General features: G+C 35.9%; 2 protein-coding genes across 2 annotated transcripts in view; one reads left to right on the forward strand and one right to left on the reverse strand.

Annotated features, from left to right (window-relative positions):
- LOC139121638 (nuclear cap-binding protein subunit 1-A-like) overlaps positions 1–20,476 on the reverse strand; it is a 60,730-nt gene that overhangs the window by 15,408 nt on the left and 24,846 nt on the right. Inside the window, 2 exon segments of the mRNA XM_070686701.1 lie at positions 4,582–4,681; positions 15,773–15,901. Of these exon segments, the coding sequence (XP_070542802.1) occupies positions 4,582–4,681; positions 15,773–15,901 (229 nt within the window).
- LOC139121640 (uncharacterized) lies at positions 7,394–10,202 on the forward strand. Its single transcript, XM_070686705.1, has 2 exons — positions 7,394–8,387; positions 9,873–10,202. Exons 1-2 carry the CDS (start codon positions 7,490–7,492, stop codon positions 10,061–10,063), a joined length of 1,089 nt encoding a protein of 362 aa, XP_070542806.1. The 5' UTR covers positions 7,394–7,489; the 3' UTR covers positions 10,064–10,202.

Raw genomic sequence — 20,476 nt, forward strand, 5'->3', positions numbered from 1 at the left:
CAAAAAATCACTTAAAATTGACAAAAACTGAAAGGCTTAAGCTTTGTAACTTTCAAATATGCAACTTTCCCCAATAAAACTATACATTTTGGAAAGGCCAATTTCAGAGCTTTCAAACAGTATAACATTTATATGGTTTCATAATTCATAATTCGAGGCAGAACGGGGAAACATTACCCCTACCCCTTATATTATAATTTTGTTCAAAAATCACTTAAAATTGACACAAACTGAAAGGCTTAAACTTTGTAACTTTCAAATATGCAACTTTCCCCAATAAAACTATACATGTTTGGAAAGGCCAATTTCAGAGCTTTCAAACAGTATAACATTTATATGGTTTCATAATTCATAATTCGAGGCAGAAAGGGAAACATTACCCCTACCCCATATGTTGTAATTTCGTTCTTAAAAATGACTTAAAATTGACACAAACTGAAAGGTTTAAGCTTTGTAACTTTAAAATATGGACTTTTCCCAATAAAACTATACATGTTTGGAAAGGCCCATTTCAGAGCTTTCAAACAGTATAACATTTATATGGTTTCATAATTCATGATTCGAGACAGAAAGGGAAACATTACCCCTACCCCATATGTTGTAATTTCGTTCTTAAAAAATCACTTAAAATTGACACAAGCTGAAAGGCATAAGCTTTCTAACTTTAAAATATGGACTTTTCCCAATAAAACTATACATGTTTGGAAAGGCCAATTTCAGTGCTTTCAAACAGTATAACATTTATATGGTTTCGTAATTCATGGTTCGAGGCAGAAAGGGAAACATTACCCCTACCCCATATGTTGTAATTTCGTTCTTAAAAAATCACTTAAAATCGACACAAACCGAAAGGTTTAAGCTTTGTAACTTTTAAATATGCAATTATTCCCCATAAATCTATATATTTTTAGAAAGGTCTGATGCAGCACTTTCAAAAAATGTAACATTTTTATGGTTTCATTATTCATGATTCGAAACAGAAAGGGAAACATTACCCCTACCCCTTATGTTACACACGGATATGTGGCATACCGCGTAATCAGAAAACAAGCTCATGCACCCACTAAATCTCAAGACACATACTTTTAATCTTGTTTTTCTTGTTTATTGCACTGAGTTCTTCCAAAAAATATATAAATACCTTATGAAAAATTGTTTGGGGGAACGGGAACTTAATTATTGGGTGTGAAATTTCGCAAATTTTACGATTTACGGCCAATGACCGATATAAAGTCTAATCGACGTTCGAATATTAATTAATCCCTATTAAGTTATATATCAATGAAAAGGCCATGATCTTGGCTTTCTAAAAATGTAACGTTTATAGTATTTTATTGTTTCTGTTTCCGTCGAGCGGTAGATACGTGACCCCTACCCCATTGTTGAAATCCAAGATGGCGGCCAAGATGGCGGCAAAGATGGCGCCAAATGAACCCCATGGGACACGATTTGATTTGGGAACATCAAAATTCATTAAATATAGACCCTAAGGATTACAAAAATGTAGGTTAAAAAATACATCCATGGGGTGCATGGGAACCCTACCTTCCGACTAGACTACCATGTCATGTTTGTTCCGAAATCACGTTTTGAGTCTCCCTCTCTCCCTCTCTCTCTCTGAATGTATCTATACATTGTTTACTGGTAGTCTCTCTCTCTCTCTCTCTCTCTCTCTCTCTCTCTCTCTCTCTCTCTCTCTCTCTCTCTCCTCCCTCCCTCCCTCCCTCCCTCCCTCCCTCCCTCCCTCCCTCCCCTCCCCAAACCCTGAATCTATCTATACATTGTATACTGGTAGTGAATGAACCGAGGTACATGAACATTCTCCACTGTTAGAAAGTTGTTTGCATCACAATTCTCATGAACATATTTTGCATAAATTATCACGATGACCATTGTGTTGTGCTTCGCGCATCCATGGCATTCTAGTCAGAAAGTATCGAATTCAAAACAGACCATTAAATCAAAAACTCCTAGAAGTTAACAATGAAGATGCTTTTCTCACAATAACCTTTTTTCTAAATAACGTTCAAAACCTTAGAATCAGTTCTGATCATGAACAAACTGCAAAATGCTATACAGACTAGTAAAATAATTGTTTATGCTTGTTTCACATGTACAATACATAAAACTGTAACACTGTAACAGAATTGTAGCATTTTCCTTGTGAGAGACCGTGACTTGGAATGTAGACACAGTAGTTTCATCTTGTACTTCTATTTCAGAAACTTCCCATTTTCTTATTCTAAGTTTAGCTGTTGTAGTGGCACAAAAACATGCAAATGATTGATAATGCTATTAAAATCCTTTCAAATGAAATGATTACACCATATCAGTGGCGATGATGGCCTATATGTTTCCTGTTTTGATTGATACTGGCAAAACAGCAACCTCCGTGAGGGATAAATTAACACCAGCAAAATTTTAAGAATTTTCATCCCATTGTACCTGTACAAGTCCTCTCCTGTTAATTTTTTTCAACAGGATTTGATTTTTTTTGAACTAACACTGATAATGTTTATCTTCGTCACAGTAGACGACAGAGTCTATAGATGACATGGAGGTTTGTACCCGTTTTTATCACACACCGTTCCTTCTGAATTTCCGCATATATATAGACTTGTACAGGATGTAATACTGTCACATCAGTGAGAAGGCTATGTGACGATCTATACAAAGAATATTTCTTTACAAAGTACCCCTGAATAGGTACCACTTCATCCTTTGAGTAAACTATTGCAACTATACTAAACAACAGATACTCTGAAATTTCATAATATACAGTATGAGGGGGGTTTCTTGTCACCTTTGATGAGATATATTACTTTGAAAAATGTTTATTGGTTACACATAACACCATAGTGTAAACTCTACTTTATCAACGATGGCTTTTAAGGTGGAGCTGCATGTTGCCAACACAGTTTTTTTCAAAGCAATATTTCTGATCAAAGATGACAAGGAAACCCCCTCATACTATATATTTTCTAAAAGCAGAGATTCTGAAGTTTAGTATTGTAGCAGTAGTTTACTCGAAGGTTGAAGCTGGTGTATATTTGGGGTAAAATACCTCAATTTTGGTATTAATGATAAAAATTAATTTAAGTAAAAAACTTGATGACATTTTCTGAAATGTAATATTTCACTTGAAAGAAGAGTATATGAAGAAAAAAACGACTATTTTATTTTGCATTATCTATCCTCATTCTGAAATGGCAAGGTTTGGAAGACTGACACTCAAAAAAGTGATTAAAATCATGATTAGCAAAATTAAAATGCTACTTATTCAAAATGTAACAACTTTATTGCCAAACAAAATAGCGTTTTTTTATAGCGTATTTAAGGAACATAATATGAGAATTTAAGAAAATTTGACCCAGCCAAAGTGGAGTTAAATTCTTTGGAAATTTTGAATTTGGGAGGAAAAAGAAGCCAGGAAATTTGGATGATTTGCATACATTTGCATACATTATCACTTCTTTATACACAACTTATGACTGCTTGACAAGCTAAACGGTGAACCCAACCAATATTTTAATCTAGGATTAACAAATTAATTAAAATTGAATGAATATTTGCAAAAACATGATTTTTGAGCAAAATACGCTGTATTGGGTGCAGCGCCCACTTAATATCATTTTTAAATATCAACATTTCTAGAAGAATTCATCACAGCACTATTGAAATGGAGATCTTTAGAGATGAAGTAATGAACACAGGTATCTTAGATAACCCTGTGATTGAACACTGTGATTCTGTGACAAAATTCTGTATTGTATTTGTACAGTCTTGCTGTCCAGTGTGAACTGCTCTCTTACCTATTCCGTTCAATGTGTCCTGCACATAGATACGCCGCATCAATTCACAAAATATGTTTGGCCAAAATGTAAAAGGTAAACGTCAAATAGAATTTTTTTTGAACGTGGTATTGCAGATAACACAGCATATTTTGCTCAAAATCACTTTGTTTTGAAAGAGTCATTCAGTTTTCATTGATTTGTTTACCCAAGATCAAAATATTGGTAGGGTTTACCTTTTAGCATGAGTAGCAGTCGTCAGTTGGGTGAGAAAGAAGTGTAAATTTATGCAAATTTATGCAAATAACCCAATTTCCTGGCTTCTGTATTTCTCCCATGTTCAACATTTCAAAAAAATTTAACTTCACTCTAGCTGGGTAAAATTTGGTAAAAATTTCCCATTATCTTCTTTAAATAATATATAACGAAAATTATTTTTGTTTTGCAATAAATTTTTTACATTTTTGATAAGAGTAATTTCAATTTTGCTAATCATGATTTTTTGTATCTTTTTAGTGTCAGTCTTTCAATCCTTGCCATTTAGAAATGCAAATAGATAATACAAAACAAAATTGTCGTTTTTTCCTACATATACTCTAGTTTCAAATGATATTAAATTTCATAAAGTAGTATCAAGGTTTTTACTTAAACTAATTTGTATCATTAATACCAATATTGAGGTTTTATGTGTACCCCTTCATCCTTGAAGTAAAATATTGTTTACAAAAGATGTGTTGGTTATATGCAATGCTACCTTCAAATGGTGGAATAATAGTATTTTTGTACTTACTTGGCAAGGGCACTGAAAGAATGGCTGAAAGATTTGCTTCCCATGTGTAACACTGTCAACACAAAGACATCGATCCTCAGGGGATTAAAACTGTTTTCATCTGTGGGGACAAGACACAAAGAATACCATATAAGTAACAGTTGTACTTTCAGTGGCCCCTGTGTGTTTGCACTATAAGGGCTACTCTCTTGTATTTTTATAGTTATTTCAGTACAGCAATAGCGCTGTTCACCGTTACAGCTTTGTTACTAAATATAGCTATACGCGCGCGACATCGGACACGCAGCTTGAAATGCGGACAAATTTTATCAATGTTGCATAACATGGCCCTTTTTCAGCTTGTACTCTGAGTCGTGAATGCCTTTTAGTATTCATTGTTACACTAGCAGTCGCCTACTAAGATGTATTTTCGTCATTTTTACAAAAACGTAATCTGAAAATGCCGACAAATATTTATTCTGCATATTAATAAGAGAACAGTGACATAAACTGTGAACAGCCCTATTCATGCCTGCAGTTGGACATGAGGGTGCTGTTCTGTCAACCCTAGTTTGGAAAGTGATCGTGCAACATAAAATACAGATGAAATCTGCTTTAAATAAAATCCTAATAAAAATGATAACCCTTTGAGCTCCGTAATTTTTCCACAAAAAATATCAGGGGAACATTTTACCAATTTTTATGAATTTTTCTGTAATTTTTTCCATGATTTTGACCAAATGGACATGAATTTTTATGGGCTGCACTTTTTGATCAAAATTTTGGGAAAAATCTGAAAAAAAATTGTTTAGATCTGAAGAAATTGTTGCCGTTGTATTGTATGAATGCAACCGACTCAATGGGTTAAGGTAGTATGCACCTCGAAAGTGAAAGACTTAAACTTTTGCTCAAACTTTCCTCAAGGAATCTTTCAATCATTCTCTTTCAAAATCAAGAATAAAAATAGGGGGTCACCGTGCAAATTTTGGTACTAGAGAAACAAATTACCCAAGATTTACCGATATTAGAAATTCAAAATGGCCGCCATCCCTGTGTTAACTCTATGGAGAAAAATAAAAATTTTCGAATTTCGAAAAACTAAGCCGGTGAAAAGTTTTCTTTCACCAAGAGCTTTAAAATGAATCCCCACATGTGGTATATCAGAAGAGAAGTGTAAAAGTTTGAGAGTCCGAATGTCTGTCCCCGAGGTGCGTTCTACCTTAAGTTACGATAGATTATGTTGTTTTACTAGCAAATAAGTCAACAGAAACCTGAGTGAACTGTTTCACACATGCCAAATTACATTCCTATGAAAATATTTTTTACAGTATCTATACGGGAGCTTTGTATTTTCAGTGCTTTTTATTTATATCTTTATTTTGGTAGAAATATTTTTTCTCAGAAGCTGTTCATCATATCTGTGATCTTTGATGTGCCTTTCCCTATAGATGTTCTCCTACATGTACTCAAATCATAATGAAACTATCATTATGGTAATTTGAGAATATTTTTGTCATTTTTGGTAGAAGGAAAAATCATAGCAATCTGATAAGTAGTTTCTGAGTTCTACCTACATCTTTTACACTTTTAAATCTGATTTGTATATGTGACACTTAAACAATGGTTGCTCTTCAGTCCATGACACTAATCCAAACTGAATATTACAATGATACTGGTAGCAGTTTTCAAGCAGATACAGTGGATGGACAGATGGACTGACAGACAGACAGACACATACATACATACATACATACATACATACATACATACATATAGGCAAGCATACAGACAGCATGCAGTATTAATGTTGCCATCTCTCGTAGAAGACAACTGTCATATGAAACCGCCCGGAGAATAGATTTGATCTTGCTGTCATCGCCATGGTTACCATGATGTTGAAGATGAACACCATGTGACTCGCTTTCCATAAATCGTATCGCCTCTGGGCAATAACAAGAAATGACATTTCGTCATGTGGCTTAATTAAATTTTCCTTTTGAACAGAAACCAATGGCTGACTATATTTCAAAACAATGCACTTGATTATTTTACTGTGAAAGTGGCCAGAGAGAACCTATTGAAAATTGATGCAATGCTCTGAGTATTTCCCCATAAGGAAAGCCGTCTTTGCTGGTTGATGCTTGGCAAGAGAGAGAGAAATATCAGATGACACAGATGACAAATTTTTCATCCAGCGTATCAATCAGTGTGGCTGAAGAAATGTCTCTCAATGGGCAACTCAGTCTTTGGGTATTGTATCAGTATCAACGAGAGGGCCTCCATGCACATCCAATCAAAACTTTGAGTCAAAGCCAAATAAAAAAACATATTATACCTTCAACCCGACACAAAAAACAGATAACCAGGCAGACAAACTAACCCCTGATATTTGTGTGTACCATGTACTATTCCTCTGACTTCAAGACACAGTACAGGTTTACTTGACACTTATGCCATAATCATCATAATTTCATTTTTGCAGTTGATTTTGAGAAGGTGTTTTAATAAAAAAGTTACAAAACACAAATTTCTGTCCTTCTTAATGCAGCTTACATGTACACTCTGAAGTGCTAGTTGTCATGCTCATATAGGCTCATCTAAACATCTTGTCATCTAAGTAATGCTTTTGTTTTATGAATAAAGAAGAGGAAATTACCATAGAAACCAGATATTACATAATATGCCATTGAGAACATGGAAACAGATGCGTTTCCTTGATCATACTCTCGCCCACTTTCTCATGACAGTTGCTTTGGCAACGGACAAGCCACTCCTACCTCTAGGAGATGAAACAAAGATTTAAACTGCAGCACATGAGACTGCCAGTCAGCACAACCTCTTTGAAGTACCTTTCGATAGCAGTCACTTCTATTTCTTCATCGGTGGTAGCTTTCACTTTGAAATGCACTGCAGTTAGCACAGTGAGAGCATGGCTTTAGTTGGGTTCACGCGTGTCTTGATGTCTATGGGAAATGACAGCAACATTGAGAACTTGACAGTGATTCCCAATACAACTACTGTTGAAGTCAGTCCAGTTGTTCCTATCATATTTCCCTTTCCGAATTATTTAGCTTTGTTCTCAATCCCACCTCTAATCTTTGCCATTGGCATTTTAATACTCTTTCTTGCAACCGTCGTTGGCTGTTGTAGTAACGTAACACTCCTGATTGTAATCACTCGTGAAGCTTCATTTAAAAGTCCACCGAACAATCAGGTTATAGCAATGGCTGTTGCGCAAGTCTTCGTCTGTCTTGGTGCAGCTCCTATCTACTTCATCCGTCTTGTCACCTGGCGCGGCCATAGGCAGATGCCGCTCGGGACGTTTCTGTGCAAGATGCACGGCATGCTGTCAGAAATCGGCCTTCTCATTCCCCTGTTGTTGCTGGGCAGTCTCACTCTAACGATGACGTTGAAGATCTGCCGAAACAGCGGTGCCAACCTGCTGAGAATTCTGTCCAAGGTGACGATCATAATCAGTTGCATCGTAGGTATACTCACTAGTTTGGGAAAAGTGCGCAGCCAAGGAAACCCACAGCTGCCGATACCTTGTTTAGAGGCTCCAGGAGGCGACGGCAAAGTGACAGTCTTCTTGAAAATACTGAGCATCGCCATTACCGCAGTGGTGATGCTGGCTTCGTATCTATGGATCTTAGTGTTCAACATCCAGAAGAATAAGGTTTCACCAGACAGTAACACCGATGTCAATCCTCCACCAGAAAATCAACAGCAGCAGATACAGCTGGCCACACCGATAACCTTACTAATCATAACAGGCCTATACGCTGTCACCACCGGGCCTCTTCTACTCTACCCATACGGACTGAGTCGTAAGTAGACACAACTTTACAAGAATACTACTTCTCGGACACTCACAAGACAAAATTTGAAGAAACTCGTTTTGAAATTAAAAGCAGATTAGTAATAAATTTAACAGTTGTGTGAATTACTGAAAAAGCAAAACAACTGCACGTTTACATATTGATTCACTGATATGTACTTGTAACTCTGTGTTGAAGATTGTCGAGATGTAAAACAAACTAGTTCCATAACCCTTGGTATTTGTGTAAGTCTGTCAAAGAGATGAGATAAAGACAACTACTAAGGCTTCAAATCTCCAATAATATCATTTCATGTGAAATCATCTTTAATTTTCTAACCATTTGGCATGACTAGACCATGATTAGGAACTATCAATTTTTAATCAGGTCTTAGTTTCATTACTGTCTTGCATTGGAAAAAAGATTAAAATTGTTGTAGTTGGGGATTCAATATGTAAGAAATGAAATTGTAGTTTTATATGAACAAATGGAAAAAACAGTTTTGTCATTGAGCTTTCATGAGTAAAATTACCAATTTTGGTTAGCACCAGTTGTATTGAAAAGCATCCATGCTACTGCTTAAGGCAAACAGGCTCTTCCTGACATTGACAATGAGGTTTTTTCTACTGTTACTGTTACAGTGTCAAAACCTTGCAAAAAGCAACCTTAATGAAATTGAAGAAAGACCGCTATTTCCATTTTTATATTACATGTAACAGTTGACATCAAATTAAATTAGAATTCAACAAAGCAAGGTTTCAAGTCTGGACTCTAGAAATCACTTCAAGCTATGGCTATAATGAAAAGAGGATTTTTTAAAATGGAAAAATGATGAAAAAAGTTAATGACTGTCTGCACAAAAACTGCTCTGAATGATGACTTTCACGTTCTCCAGGAAGAAAAACTACTAGCAGGTTTTCAAAACTTTGTAAACATTTACACACAGATTTCTAATCAAATTCTGATAGTCTGAGAATACTGATTAGTTTGTGAGATATTTATTATCGGGGCAAGTTTGATAAATACTCATTGATGGGGAGGGGAAACTCTGATACAATTCATGACTTTTGTTTCAACAAGTACTGAGTAAGGATTAAGAAGATGCATTGAATTTTCATTAAAAGATGGACAATAGCATAGTACATGTTATGAGATTTGAGAATTTTGAAATTTTGAGATCATTAGCTCATACATGTATAAACCCTCATTGGCTCCTGTGTGTCAGTGTTAAGTGAGAAGACGGTGGTTGCTTGGTCATAAAGGAGACCATAATGTCATCATCAAATACACAACACTGTCTTAATGTCTAGTGAAATCTGGATAAGAATCATATGTAACTATATAAAATAAATCACTTGACACATTTCTTTAATGATTCACAGAAAAGAATCAAATTTACTATCGGCATGTACATTGACTCCGGAGTTATACAATAAGACTGCACCAGATGTGAGATTCATACTTAATTTGTCTTTTTTTTGTCTTTGATATCAGAAGCCAGCAATGCAGTGCGAGTGATATTTTTGATGGAATGGTTGGCTCGTCCGCTGGCTTATCTCGGCTGTGCCGTGTTTCCACTGGTCCACGTTATCCGGAACAAGAAGCTGGCGAAAGCTGTCAAGGGTCGGCTGACATGCAAACGTGCAACCACCCAACGTGTCAGTCAAGTAAACTCAGAAGCTTAGGGTGACAGAACACGGTTCCGTCTTTCTGTGTGACAAAGCGTAACACTTTAAAAGAAGTAATTATCAGTTGTCAATATTCTTAAACTGATTTACGAGCAGGTGATCATTCTGTAACAAAAATGATTGAAAGAGTGTCGTGGTAGATATAATTCTATTGTGTCACCTGCTTCTGTAACCTGTAGAGTTTCATTACAGAGTAAGTTTCTGTCTCAGTGGATACACAGTCCAATAAAAGAGACGCGTAGTCCAATTTAAACAGGGACACAGAGTCTAGACCTAGCCTTGGGTATCACTGAATACAAGCTTACCTTTCCACTCATAGCTTATTCATGTAAACACAGGGAAACCCCAAACGTGATACGCTTATTTTTTTTCATATCCCTCATGATATTTACATCACACAATTAATGAAGACAAGGCCAAAACACGCAAGTTTATGTGAAATATACTGTTGAACTATGATTCTTTGAGTGAATGAGCTGATTGTCTATGTGTTTGTTTGGTTCATTTAATTACAAGTAATGAGCTGAATGTGTGCCTTGTCATTATTATATTTGCATGACACAAATGTATGGCATTCGTAAAAAGCTATATTTTCAACTTGTTTGTAAAAAATTGACTTCACATGATGTACGATGATACAGTTATCCAGGAAAGTGGGATTCATGTCCTTTCACAAAAGAGATGTCAGTACTGTCCTGGACACTATGAGTCTTGGACGATACCGCCGCTATACAATGTACTCAGATATGCTTCCCAGTGTTTTGCCGACAGCTACAATTCCTCATAACTGGCCTGATTTTCCACTCATCCTAGGAATTAATCACTTTGTATATACATATCACTGGATCAAACATGACAAATAGTGATCAAATCTATTGACAGACATTTCTGTATTAATTGTAATAAGTTTAATTTGTACTTAAATGTTTCGTAAAAATGTACAAATCTACAAATTATTATTTTGTGAAAATCTGTCTATTCTATTCAATTGTACATGCTTTGTTTATGTTCTTGTCGTGTGTATCGACTCATACAGTCCCTTGTGAGATAATATGTAAATCATATCCATGACTAGCAAAGCATTGCAATCTGAGTAATTAACACCAGTCCACTCACACATGCTAGTTGCTTATGTACCTATTCATAACAATATCACAATATTGAACTGAGATGATCAGATCAGATCTTACCTTGGTCAAGCAATTTGCATTTTGCTCATCAATTTCACCTTCAAACCCCCCCCCTTATATCTTGCAGAGGTCTAACTCTGCCCTTGAAAGCTACCGGACTGAACCAAAATTTGGAAATGTAAGGGGTTAAACTGTGCAAAAATGACGAATTTCATGCTAATTTTCGGTCACGGAATGATTTGTATTATCAATCCAAAAATTGTCATCATATTATTATTATTATCATAATCATTATCTTTATCACTATCACCATTATCATCACAAGTAGTTTGATAATGTGAACCTTTGTAAAGTATTGGTTTGTAAAATAAAAGACAGTAAATTACCATATGTACAGATTTCTTGTCAGAAACTATAGAATTTTTGCACAGCCTTTGTCTTGGTGAAACTTTTCAATTAAATATTAGAGTATATAAACTAAGGCTGATGTACAGTGCTATTCTATGTACAAGGTGTGGCTATTTTTTGTGTAGTATACTTCTTATCATTGGTGTTCTTTGAGTAGGACAGTATTTCATACCATTGGTATTACTGGTATTGTAAAACACTCTGATTCTGAAACTCTATACTGATTTTGGAACCGTTTACTGTTCTGGAACCTTTTACTGATTCTGAAACCCTTTACTGATTCTGAAACCCTTTACTTATTCTGAAACCCTTTACTTATTCTGGGACCCTTTACTGTTCTGGAACCCTATACTGATTCTGAAACCCTTCACTAATTCTGAAACCCTTCGCTGCTTTTGGAACCCTTATCGATTCTGAAACCCTGTACTAATTCTGAAGCCCTTTACTGATGCTGAAACCCTATACTGATTCTGGAACTCTTTATCGATTCTGGAACCCTTTACCGATTCTTGAACCCTTTACTGTTCTGGAACCCTTTTCTAATTCTGAAATCCTAATACCGATGCAGAAACCCTTTACTGATTCTGAAACCCTATACTGATTCTGTTTTCTGTTCATTATCTACCATACATGTAGTTCAAACTTTGAATATTGTAATCCTCTTCAATTAATAGAATGAAATAGATGAAGTTTGCTATTATCACAGTAGCCACACTGTTTGACTCCTCATCTTACGAGTAGCGATTCCTTCCAGCAAGTCTGTCATCTGTGAACAGCAGGGAATGACAGACTCAGTGCCAGTTTCCTATGGCAACACTGTTTTACATTGTTCAAATATCAGCAACATACCCCCCACCTTTCTCCTGATATGCTAATGTATCTTTCATTTTTGTATTGCTTTTGTGTAATACTGAAATGTGAACTTTTAAAAACATTACTGTAATAATGACTTTATTATAGCTGTTAATCTTGTGATGTGTAAATTACAAATGTTAGATATGTAATAAAAGGGCACTTAATGTTCCTGGCTGCCCAAAGGGATAACTATGTTTGTTTGTTTGCTTCTTCTGCCTTTTCTTTACTTGTCAGCTTGCCCTTTGGATTACAGTGTGTATGCTAAGACACAATCCCTGTGCAAGAAGTGAATAAAGTCAGTTCCAGAATTTCTGAGTAATGGCTCTGGACACGATCCTGGACCGCGTTCCGGGTAACAAAATGATGTACATCAACATTTGATATGCTGTACATGTTTCTGCAAGTATAATTTTTTGAGAGCCTTGTCAAAAGTTTCAGACAAATATCCATTTTCGCATTTTAATGATGGGACCATGAGGTAATTTAGTGGGAATCATCTATCTTGGCTGATAGGAGATGCTCACTGGGAACAATAATGAAAAGCTTTGAACTATAGTATTAATGAATGCAGCTTGTTTACCATATGTAATCTGTCAAAGACTTCCCCCACAAATTGTAGCTGGTTTTCCTTTACAGCATCAAAGATTGCATTCCCCATGAATGTAACTGTTTTTACCCTTTAAATCACACTGTACATGCACAGACTATCTTCTTAGGCCAAAGTAATTAAATTTTTTGTTTCACGTCCCCACCCGCTTGGGTTTTTTGAGGTTTTCATGCAAAACACACACAGTGTATTTGAATAGGAAATTTTAGGACATAACAACTTAGCTTTTCTGAACTAAAAATTTTGTTACAATTTTTTATTTGCTGCAATCAAATTACATTGTGTTAATTTTCTTGTGTGTGTTTTTCAGCCGCTTAGACGTGTACCTTTTCCCATTGTGAGTGGACGCAAAACAAAGAATTGAATTACTTTGGCCTTACTTACAGTGGCAAAGTGAGAGAATGGTTTGGCCAGTGAAATCTTTGGAATCATTTTCAGGTTTCCAACAAAATTTCACCATGGGTTGAACATGGCAAAAGTTCATCAAACTGAGCTGAAGTATCCTGCGTCAAAGCCAACCTGAAAACTACCAATATTGTGCTTTATTCCTGTCACATGACATCCTGATATTAAAGGAACAAAGTCGGCTACCGTATTTTTCATGAATTTTGTTTGATGCGAGATACTACTTATGTTGAGAGATACTGAATGAAAGGGTGACCATGAATATATTTGACCCCGGTTTTAGACACGATCAGTGAAACCATCGCGAAAATGTATTAATGGTCATGACCATTAATTCATTTTTGCGATGGTTTTGTTTATCGTGTCTAAAACCGGGGTCGAATATATTCATGATCACCCATTCATTCAGTATCTTTCAGCATGTCAAACAATATAAGTAGTATCTCGTATCAAACACAATTCATGAAAAAATGGTCGACTTTGTCCCTTTAAACTTGGCAGCTAAATGTACTTATTTTCAGATGACTGTGAAAATTTGATTCAATAGTTGTACTTTCACTAAAATAGCATAGTAACAGTGTGGACAATGAATCTATGATGCACTTAGTATTGCAGGACAGTGATTTTTCTTGAAACAAACATCAGAAAAAATCCATCCTACACTAAGGTAAAATGCACTCAAGAATAGATATTCTGTGGGGGAGTAGTGTGACAATGAGAACACTCCCGCGATGGGTTTCCAGTAAAACTGATATCGAAACAGAAACAAGTGATTCAGTTCTACGTAAAAACCACACAACGGTTTTCAACATACAGTAATCAGTAACACCAGAGTAAACAGGCTTATCCATGACTAGCCACGAAGCATCCGCAATCAATAAACTACAGAGTGGCAGTTCCTATCATACACCGTGATACGGTAATGAACGTTAGAGAGAATATCAGAGTAAAGTAGCAAAGTAACTTGAGTGGGAAACATACCGAACTCTGATTGGATAAAATAAAATGATTGTGATTGGCTGAGAGGATCCTAGTGTCTGTAATGAATAAAGTTTGAAATACACTCCAATTTTTCCGAATATTCACACTATCAAATTTTTACAACACTGTTTCGGTCTACCATAAGTGGGGGCTCATTTTGAAGGTCATGGAAAGACTGAAATTTTCATCAGCCTTTCTTTTTAGGGGTGGGGGGTGATCAAACATTTAATTTTTCCTCATAGAGTTAACACAGGGATTTCGATCTCAAGAGTCAGTCAATATTGCGCAACTCATTTCACTAGTACCACATTTTGCACTGTCATCCCTGATTTTTATTCAAAATTTTGAAAGGGAATGGTTGAAAGTTTCATTGAGGAAAGTTTGGGCGAACGTTTAAGTCTAAAGGCACACATTACCCTAAAGAAATGACAGAAAATATATATATAAGGCACATTCATTGCTATATACATAATTCAAGGCGATTTACAGTTACTGTCATACCTTCTTGTTATATTTTCATTACTTTCTAAAATATTGTCAGTATATCTTTTGTTTTAGTAGCTGTATGTGTTGCTATGGTGATCAGATATGCAGCCAGTTCTCACAAGATCCGAAGTGTGTTCAGAGACTAAGGGCAAAGAAGTTTATTATGACATCAACAACCTCGTTGCCTTGCAAACTGTATCCATGAACAAAGAGATTTAATTTCTTCATTCAGGGATTTTACACTTCACTATTAAGAACAGAGAAGTGGTTCAGGAAATGAGCTCCTCATGAAAATGCAATCAAATGATGACCTTTGGGACAATAGTGACTCTCTTGACAAACCGTGAAAATGAAACACAAGTGCTCATAAGAGACAGAGTAAAAAGTACTGGAAAAAGTACCTGAAGATAAGTGAAGCATTGTAAGATTTTCCTGAGACACTTTGCCTTAACCCTTGTCCTTCCAAGTTCATATTTCACAATCAGGTCCAAATTGGCTAAAACTAGAGAAACAAAACATGTCCTATATGATGCATTTTAGCAAAAACAAATGAAAATTTGAAAACTCCTGAAAACATAGATACTGAATACATGGCTTTTATGGAGTAAAAAAAACCAAGCCAAGTGGGTGAAAATACACTTGGTTTTCACTCAATACCACTTTTTACTGACTTGACAGATGGGAAAGTGATACTGTCTGGCTGGACAAAGGTTAATTGTAACCCAACATCATTCAGATCTACTGGTTGAATACATAGATTACAAGTCACACATCTGATCTTACAACTTATTTTAAACAACAAAATGCAGTCAAGTAAATGTACCACTGGCCTACCTTCCATTTGATCATCTTCTTGCTTTGGGTTTGGCAATTCTTTCAAGATGCTCAAAACCTCTTCGGCAGTAGCTTTAGCCTTGATGCTGGCAATCAGCTGATGAGCTGTCACGGTGCCAGGCAAACTTCCTGTAGGTGGCAAAAGAAATGAGGCACTCTTAACTTGCTTTCTACTTTCAGCTTTTTTCAGTATCAGGATAGATGTGCAGACCTTGTTACTAGTTAGTGGATATAACTACAAAGGGAAAGTAGCCGTCATCTTAACAAAGCTAAAAATGTCTATTTGAAACTATTCCTACAGGGATTACAGCAGGTACTGAAACATTTGATGAGATTTTAACGTAGCATTTATAAAACTGTAGGAAGCACAATTTTAGAAACCAAACCATGTCACACTGCAGACTCACGGAGAAGTTTTCTGCTTACATTATTGTACATGTCACCTTGAACAATACTGTCATGCCCAGGGATGATTGGTCGATACTTTTCAAGGTAGAATGCGCCTCGGGGACAGATATTCAGACTCTCAAATTTTTACAATTCTTTTCTGATCTACCACTTGCAGGAGTTCATTTTAAAGCTTCTGGAGTAAGAAAAGTGTTCATCATCTTAGTTTTTTGAAAATCAAAACTTTTATTTTTCCTCATAGAGTTAACACAGGGATGGCGGCCATTTTGAATTTCAAACATCAATAAATGTTGGGTAATTTGTCTCTCCAGTACCAACTGAACTTTGCACCGGGACCTCTGATTAGTTCGTCATTTTGAAACTTATGAAAGAGAAGAGTTGAAAATTTCATTGAGGAAAGTTTGAGCAAAAGTTTCAGTCTTTCACTTTCAAGGCGAAAGCTTCCTTATATTGATTCAGAGGCTTAAATATTACGAAGTTTACAGTAAAAATTCCCAAACTAGGGATGTTCAATGTTTACTTTCAGTCAATAAGATGTGTGCATCAGATCAGCTGCAATGCACAGTATAAATATGTACAATGACAATTTTCAGTACAGAGACATCTCAGATTGGATCACATCAAACCATGGCATAAATATTAACAATAGCCATTTTCAGTGTATGGACCATTGCAGATTGTTTCATAAGGGGCTGTCGATAATAAAAGCTGACACACAAGAATCGTAATTCCTTCGTTTTACTTGAAACCCCCTCCCTCCCCCCTCAAAACTAAAGTTCTTATGCGAAAATCAATTTCGTATAATGATGCCATTTCTGACAAACCCACAAGTACCTCTCCGAACCGCACGCCCATTAAAAAATACCAGAAGTGCACATTAATCAATAGACCTTCACTTTACGGGTTTCACTTTTTGAGTCACAGAATATTTTAATGTATTTCATTCGTAAGAAAATTTTTACGTACATGTTTCACTTTGAAAAAGCATACAAGTTTTTATTTCACATTTATGTCTTTTCGTTGTCTTTTCTGTCTCCGTATTTTGTGGTCGTTCTGTTCTCGATGGACGCGAAAGTAGTATTGCTTTCTTGCTGCAAAGTCGCACTTCAAAAACGATAGACGAAAATCCTCATGCAATTTTGACGCAAACAAAACGAAATGAGCTTTTACCCCCTCCCCTCTAAATGAAAGAATTACGTTTGTTGTGTGTCAGCTTTTATTATCGACGGCCCCTAAGTTCAACAAATAATTTTTTCCCTTCTCAGCAAACCCCCCCTAAACAAAAGCTCACGAGTGCAGAGTGTTGGTCTCTTCTACAGAGCAAAATGTAACAATTTGTTATTTTTCCTTCAATTTAGGTTACGATGTTTTTCTTGATAAAGTGTCTGTTATTGAGTGAAGTATAAAAAAGCGGGAAACACTGCGCATTGTTGGTACAAGTGTACAGTCTGCTGGTCTATGTACACATGTAAGGAAAGGGATGAAATGCAGTCACCAAAATAGGTGTGAAAGTGAAGTCTACTATTTGAACTACCGTAAAGTCAACCCCCTTCCCCATATGGAAAAAAAATTGCTGTTTGAACTTATAATATGACAATCTTTGTACAACTTTATCTCATGATCATCCAAAAAAATTTCTTGGGATCTGTACATAAAGGACCACACCAATCTGTTTATGAAATCTGTATAAATGCAATAAAATAAAAACAGGAACACATACACAGGCAAACTGTCACATACACAGATACCATAACCTATAGCATCGGCACCCAAGACAGCCTTTAATAACCTAACACCCTGTGTCCAACACTCAACATTCAAATACAAAATAAAAACTAATATATTTTCATTAGGTAGATGAGGCATACATGTGCAAACATTTCGTAATGGTAAATTTTCATAATCCATACCCAAATTAAGCTCAAGGCAAACAACCATTTCCAGCCAAACAAAGATTTGAAACTCAAGTTAAATATCTAAGAAAGACATTGACAATTCATGTACTTTACATGTAAAGTAACTGAGGTTTCACTGTGAAAGTTTTACTGAATACGGATTTTTATGAACAAAGAATGAGTTTCAACTGTCAGTAGATTTCGACAGTTGTAAAAAAAGAGTCAGTTGTCACTTTCTCGTGGGTGATCCCCTTTCTTGAATTATAATGACTACTGCTATAAAAATTTCAAAATCGGATTCACCATATTTTTTTTGGTGAAATGATGACCGGTAGCCACATACGTCACATGATCCTTTGATAGTATAAGGCCGTATCCTGAAGCGACTATCACATTTCAAGGCAATCATAATCGGCTTTCAGACTGATATTTCGCAGTGAGAGTGACTGACAAGGATGTGCGTCAGAAATATAATTGACAGGTGGTAATTTACAAAATGATAGCACATTATCAAAGGAAGGACATCCAAGTCAATTGCATCAAGTTCCTATCTGTTCACTCATTTGCATCGAAACTCGTCTGTATAATTATGAAACCATAAAACTGAAAACTACAGCATGAAGATAAAGGTATTAAATTTAGCTTTAAAGAATTAAGGTGGTATTGCCCATAACACAGTGTATTTTGTTCAACATCGCTTTTCGCAAAGATCATTCAATTTTCATTAATTTGTAGACCCAAGATCAAAATCTTGATTGGATTCACCTTTTAGCATGACAAGCAATTGTAATTTGAGTGAGAAAGAAGTGTAAGTTATGCAAATTTTATATGCAAGTCGCCCAATTTTCTGGCATCTTTTTTCTCCCATGTTCAAAAAAATTAACTCCACTGTGGCTGGGTCAATTTTTGTGAAATTTTCACATTGTTCTTTAAGTACAAAGTAACAAAAGAACAAAATAGTTCGGTAATAAAGAATTTACATTTTGAAGAGTACGTCATTTCAATTTTCCCTATCATGGTTTCAACCACTTTTTGAATGTCGTCTTTCATCCCCTGCCATTTAAAAATGAGAAAGAGAATGCAAAACTGAAGTGTCGTTCTTTCTACATATACTCTAATTTCAAATGATATATTAAATTCATAAAGTAGTATCAAGGTTTTAACTTACATTAATTTCAATCATTAATACCAAAATTTACGTTTTCTACTCCAAGTATGTACCCCTTCATCTTTCGAGTAAACTATTACTATTATGCTAAACTTAAAGAGGCACTCCCACTTGGTAACATTTTTAAAACACATTTTTTTAATGCCAATGGTTGATATTTGACGTGACGACTGCGCACGGATCACGAGATATCGATAAAAACATGTCATTTCCCGAGCATACTTTTCACATCCCGAAGTTTCTGATTATGACCCGAAGTCCCCCAAAGGTTTGTTGTTGTGCTGATGGACGATATTCTTGGGAGTCCAAAAACGTTCGAATGACGCTCACTGTGAAAACTTTATATACAGCATTATGCCTTTACCTCAGGTAATTTTTTTAAAACTTCTCCTTATTTTTTGTCGTTTTCATTATTCTCAATCAGCTGTATTAGATTTTTAACCAATACCACATAGATATCAGTTTTTACGTGTAAAGTATTAGCCGCCTCTGATGACTACATTTTGTCGTCTGCCACACAGTTACGCATGGTTCGATACATAGCGGCCGCAACGTGGTATGCCTCTGCATACCACGAGGCGGCGCTATGTATCAACCAAACATAACTGTGCTGGTCACCTATGCGAATTCTGGTGGAATCAGCAAACTTTGTTTTTCGTTTTTTTGCCGAGTCAGTGAGACTCGGCTTTCTCCCACGAAACATGACTGATCACCGACGCGAGTGGTACTGTGGCGTACAGACAGCAGCGTCAGCGTAGACTCGTACTCCATAGCTTAGTTGACAATGGCCCCAGTGCTGAATGTTTGATGTTCAGAAGCTGAATTTAGGTGGGCCACTGAAATTCAAACTTTTACGTTTTTGAGGACATGTTTTTATCGATATCTCGCGATCCGCGTGCAGTCGCCACGTCAAATATCGACCTTTGGTATTAAAAACATGTTTTTTAAATATGTTACCAAGTGGGAGTGCCACTTTAAGATTCTCTGATTTTAGAAAATATAAAGTATGAGGGGGTTTTCATGTCATCTTTGATAAGAAATATTGCTTTGTAAAAAATGTGTTGGTTAAGGTGCAACGCTACCTTAAAACACCTTTTAATACTGACATCTGATCCAAATCAGATCTGATACAATTTAACATTTAGTGTTATACAAAACTAGTGTCAGCCAATCAGATACCACCTCTCTATGCATTATCTCCAAATGTATAAATAAATAAACAGGCAGCAGATT

Source organism: Ptychodera flava, chromosome 21 (assembly GCF_041260155.1).
Source record: "Ptychodera flava strain L36383 chromosome 21, AS_Pfla_20210202, whole genome shotgun sequence".
In the NCBI taxonomy this organism is placed as follows: domain Eukaryota; kingdom Metazoa; phylum Hemichordata; class Enteropneusta; family Ptychoderidae; genus Ptychodera; species Ptychodera flava.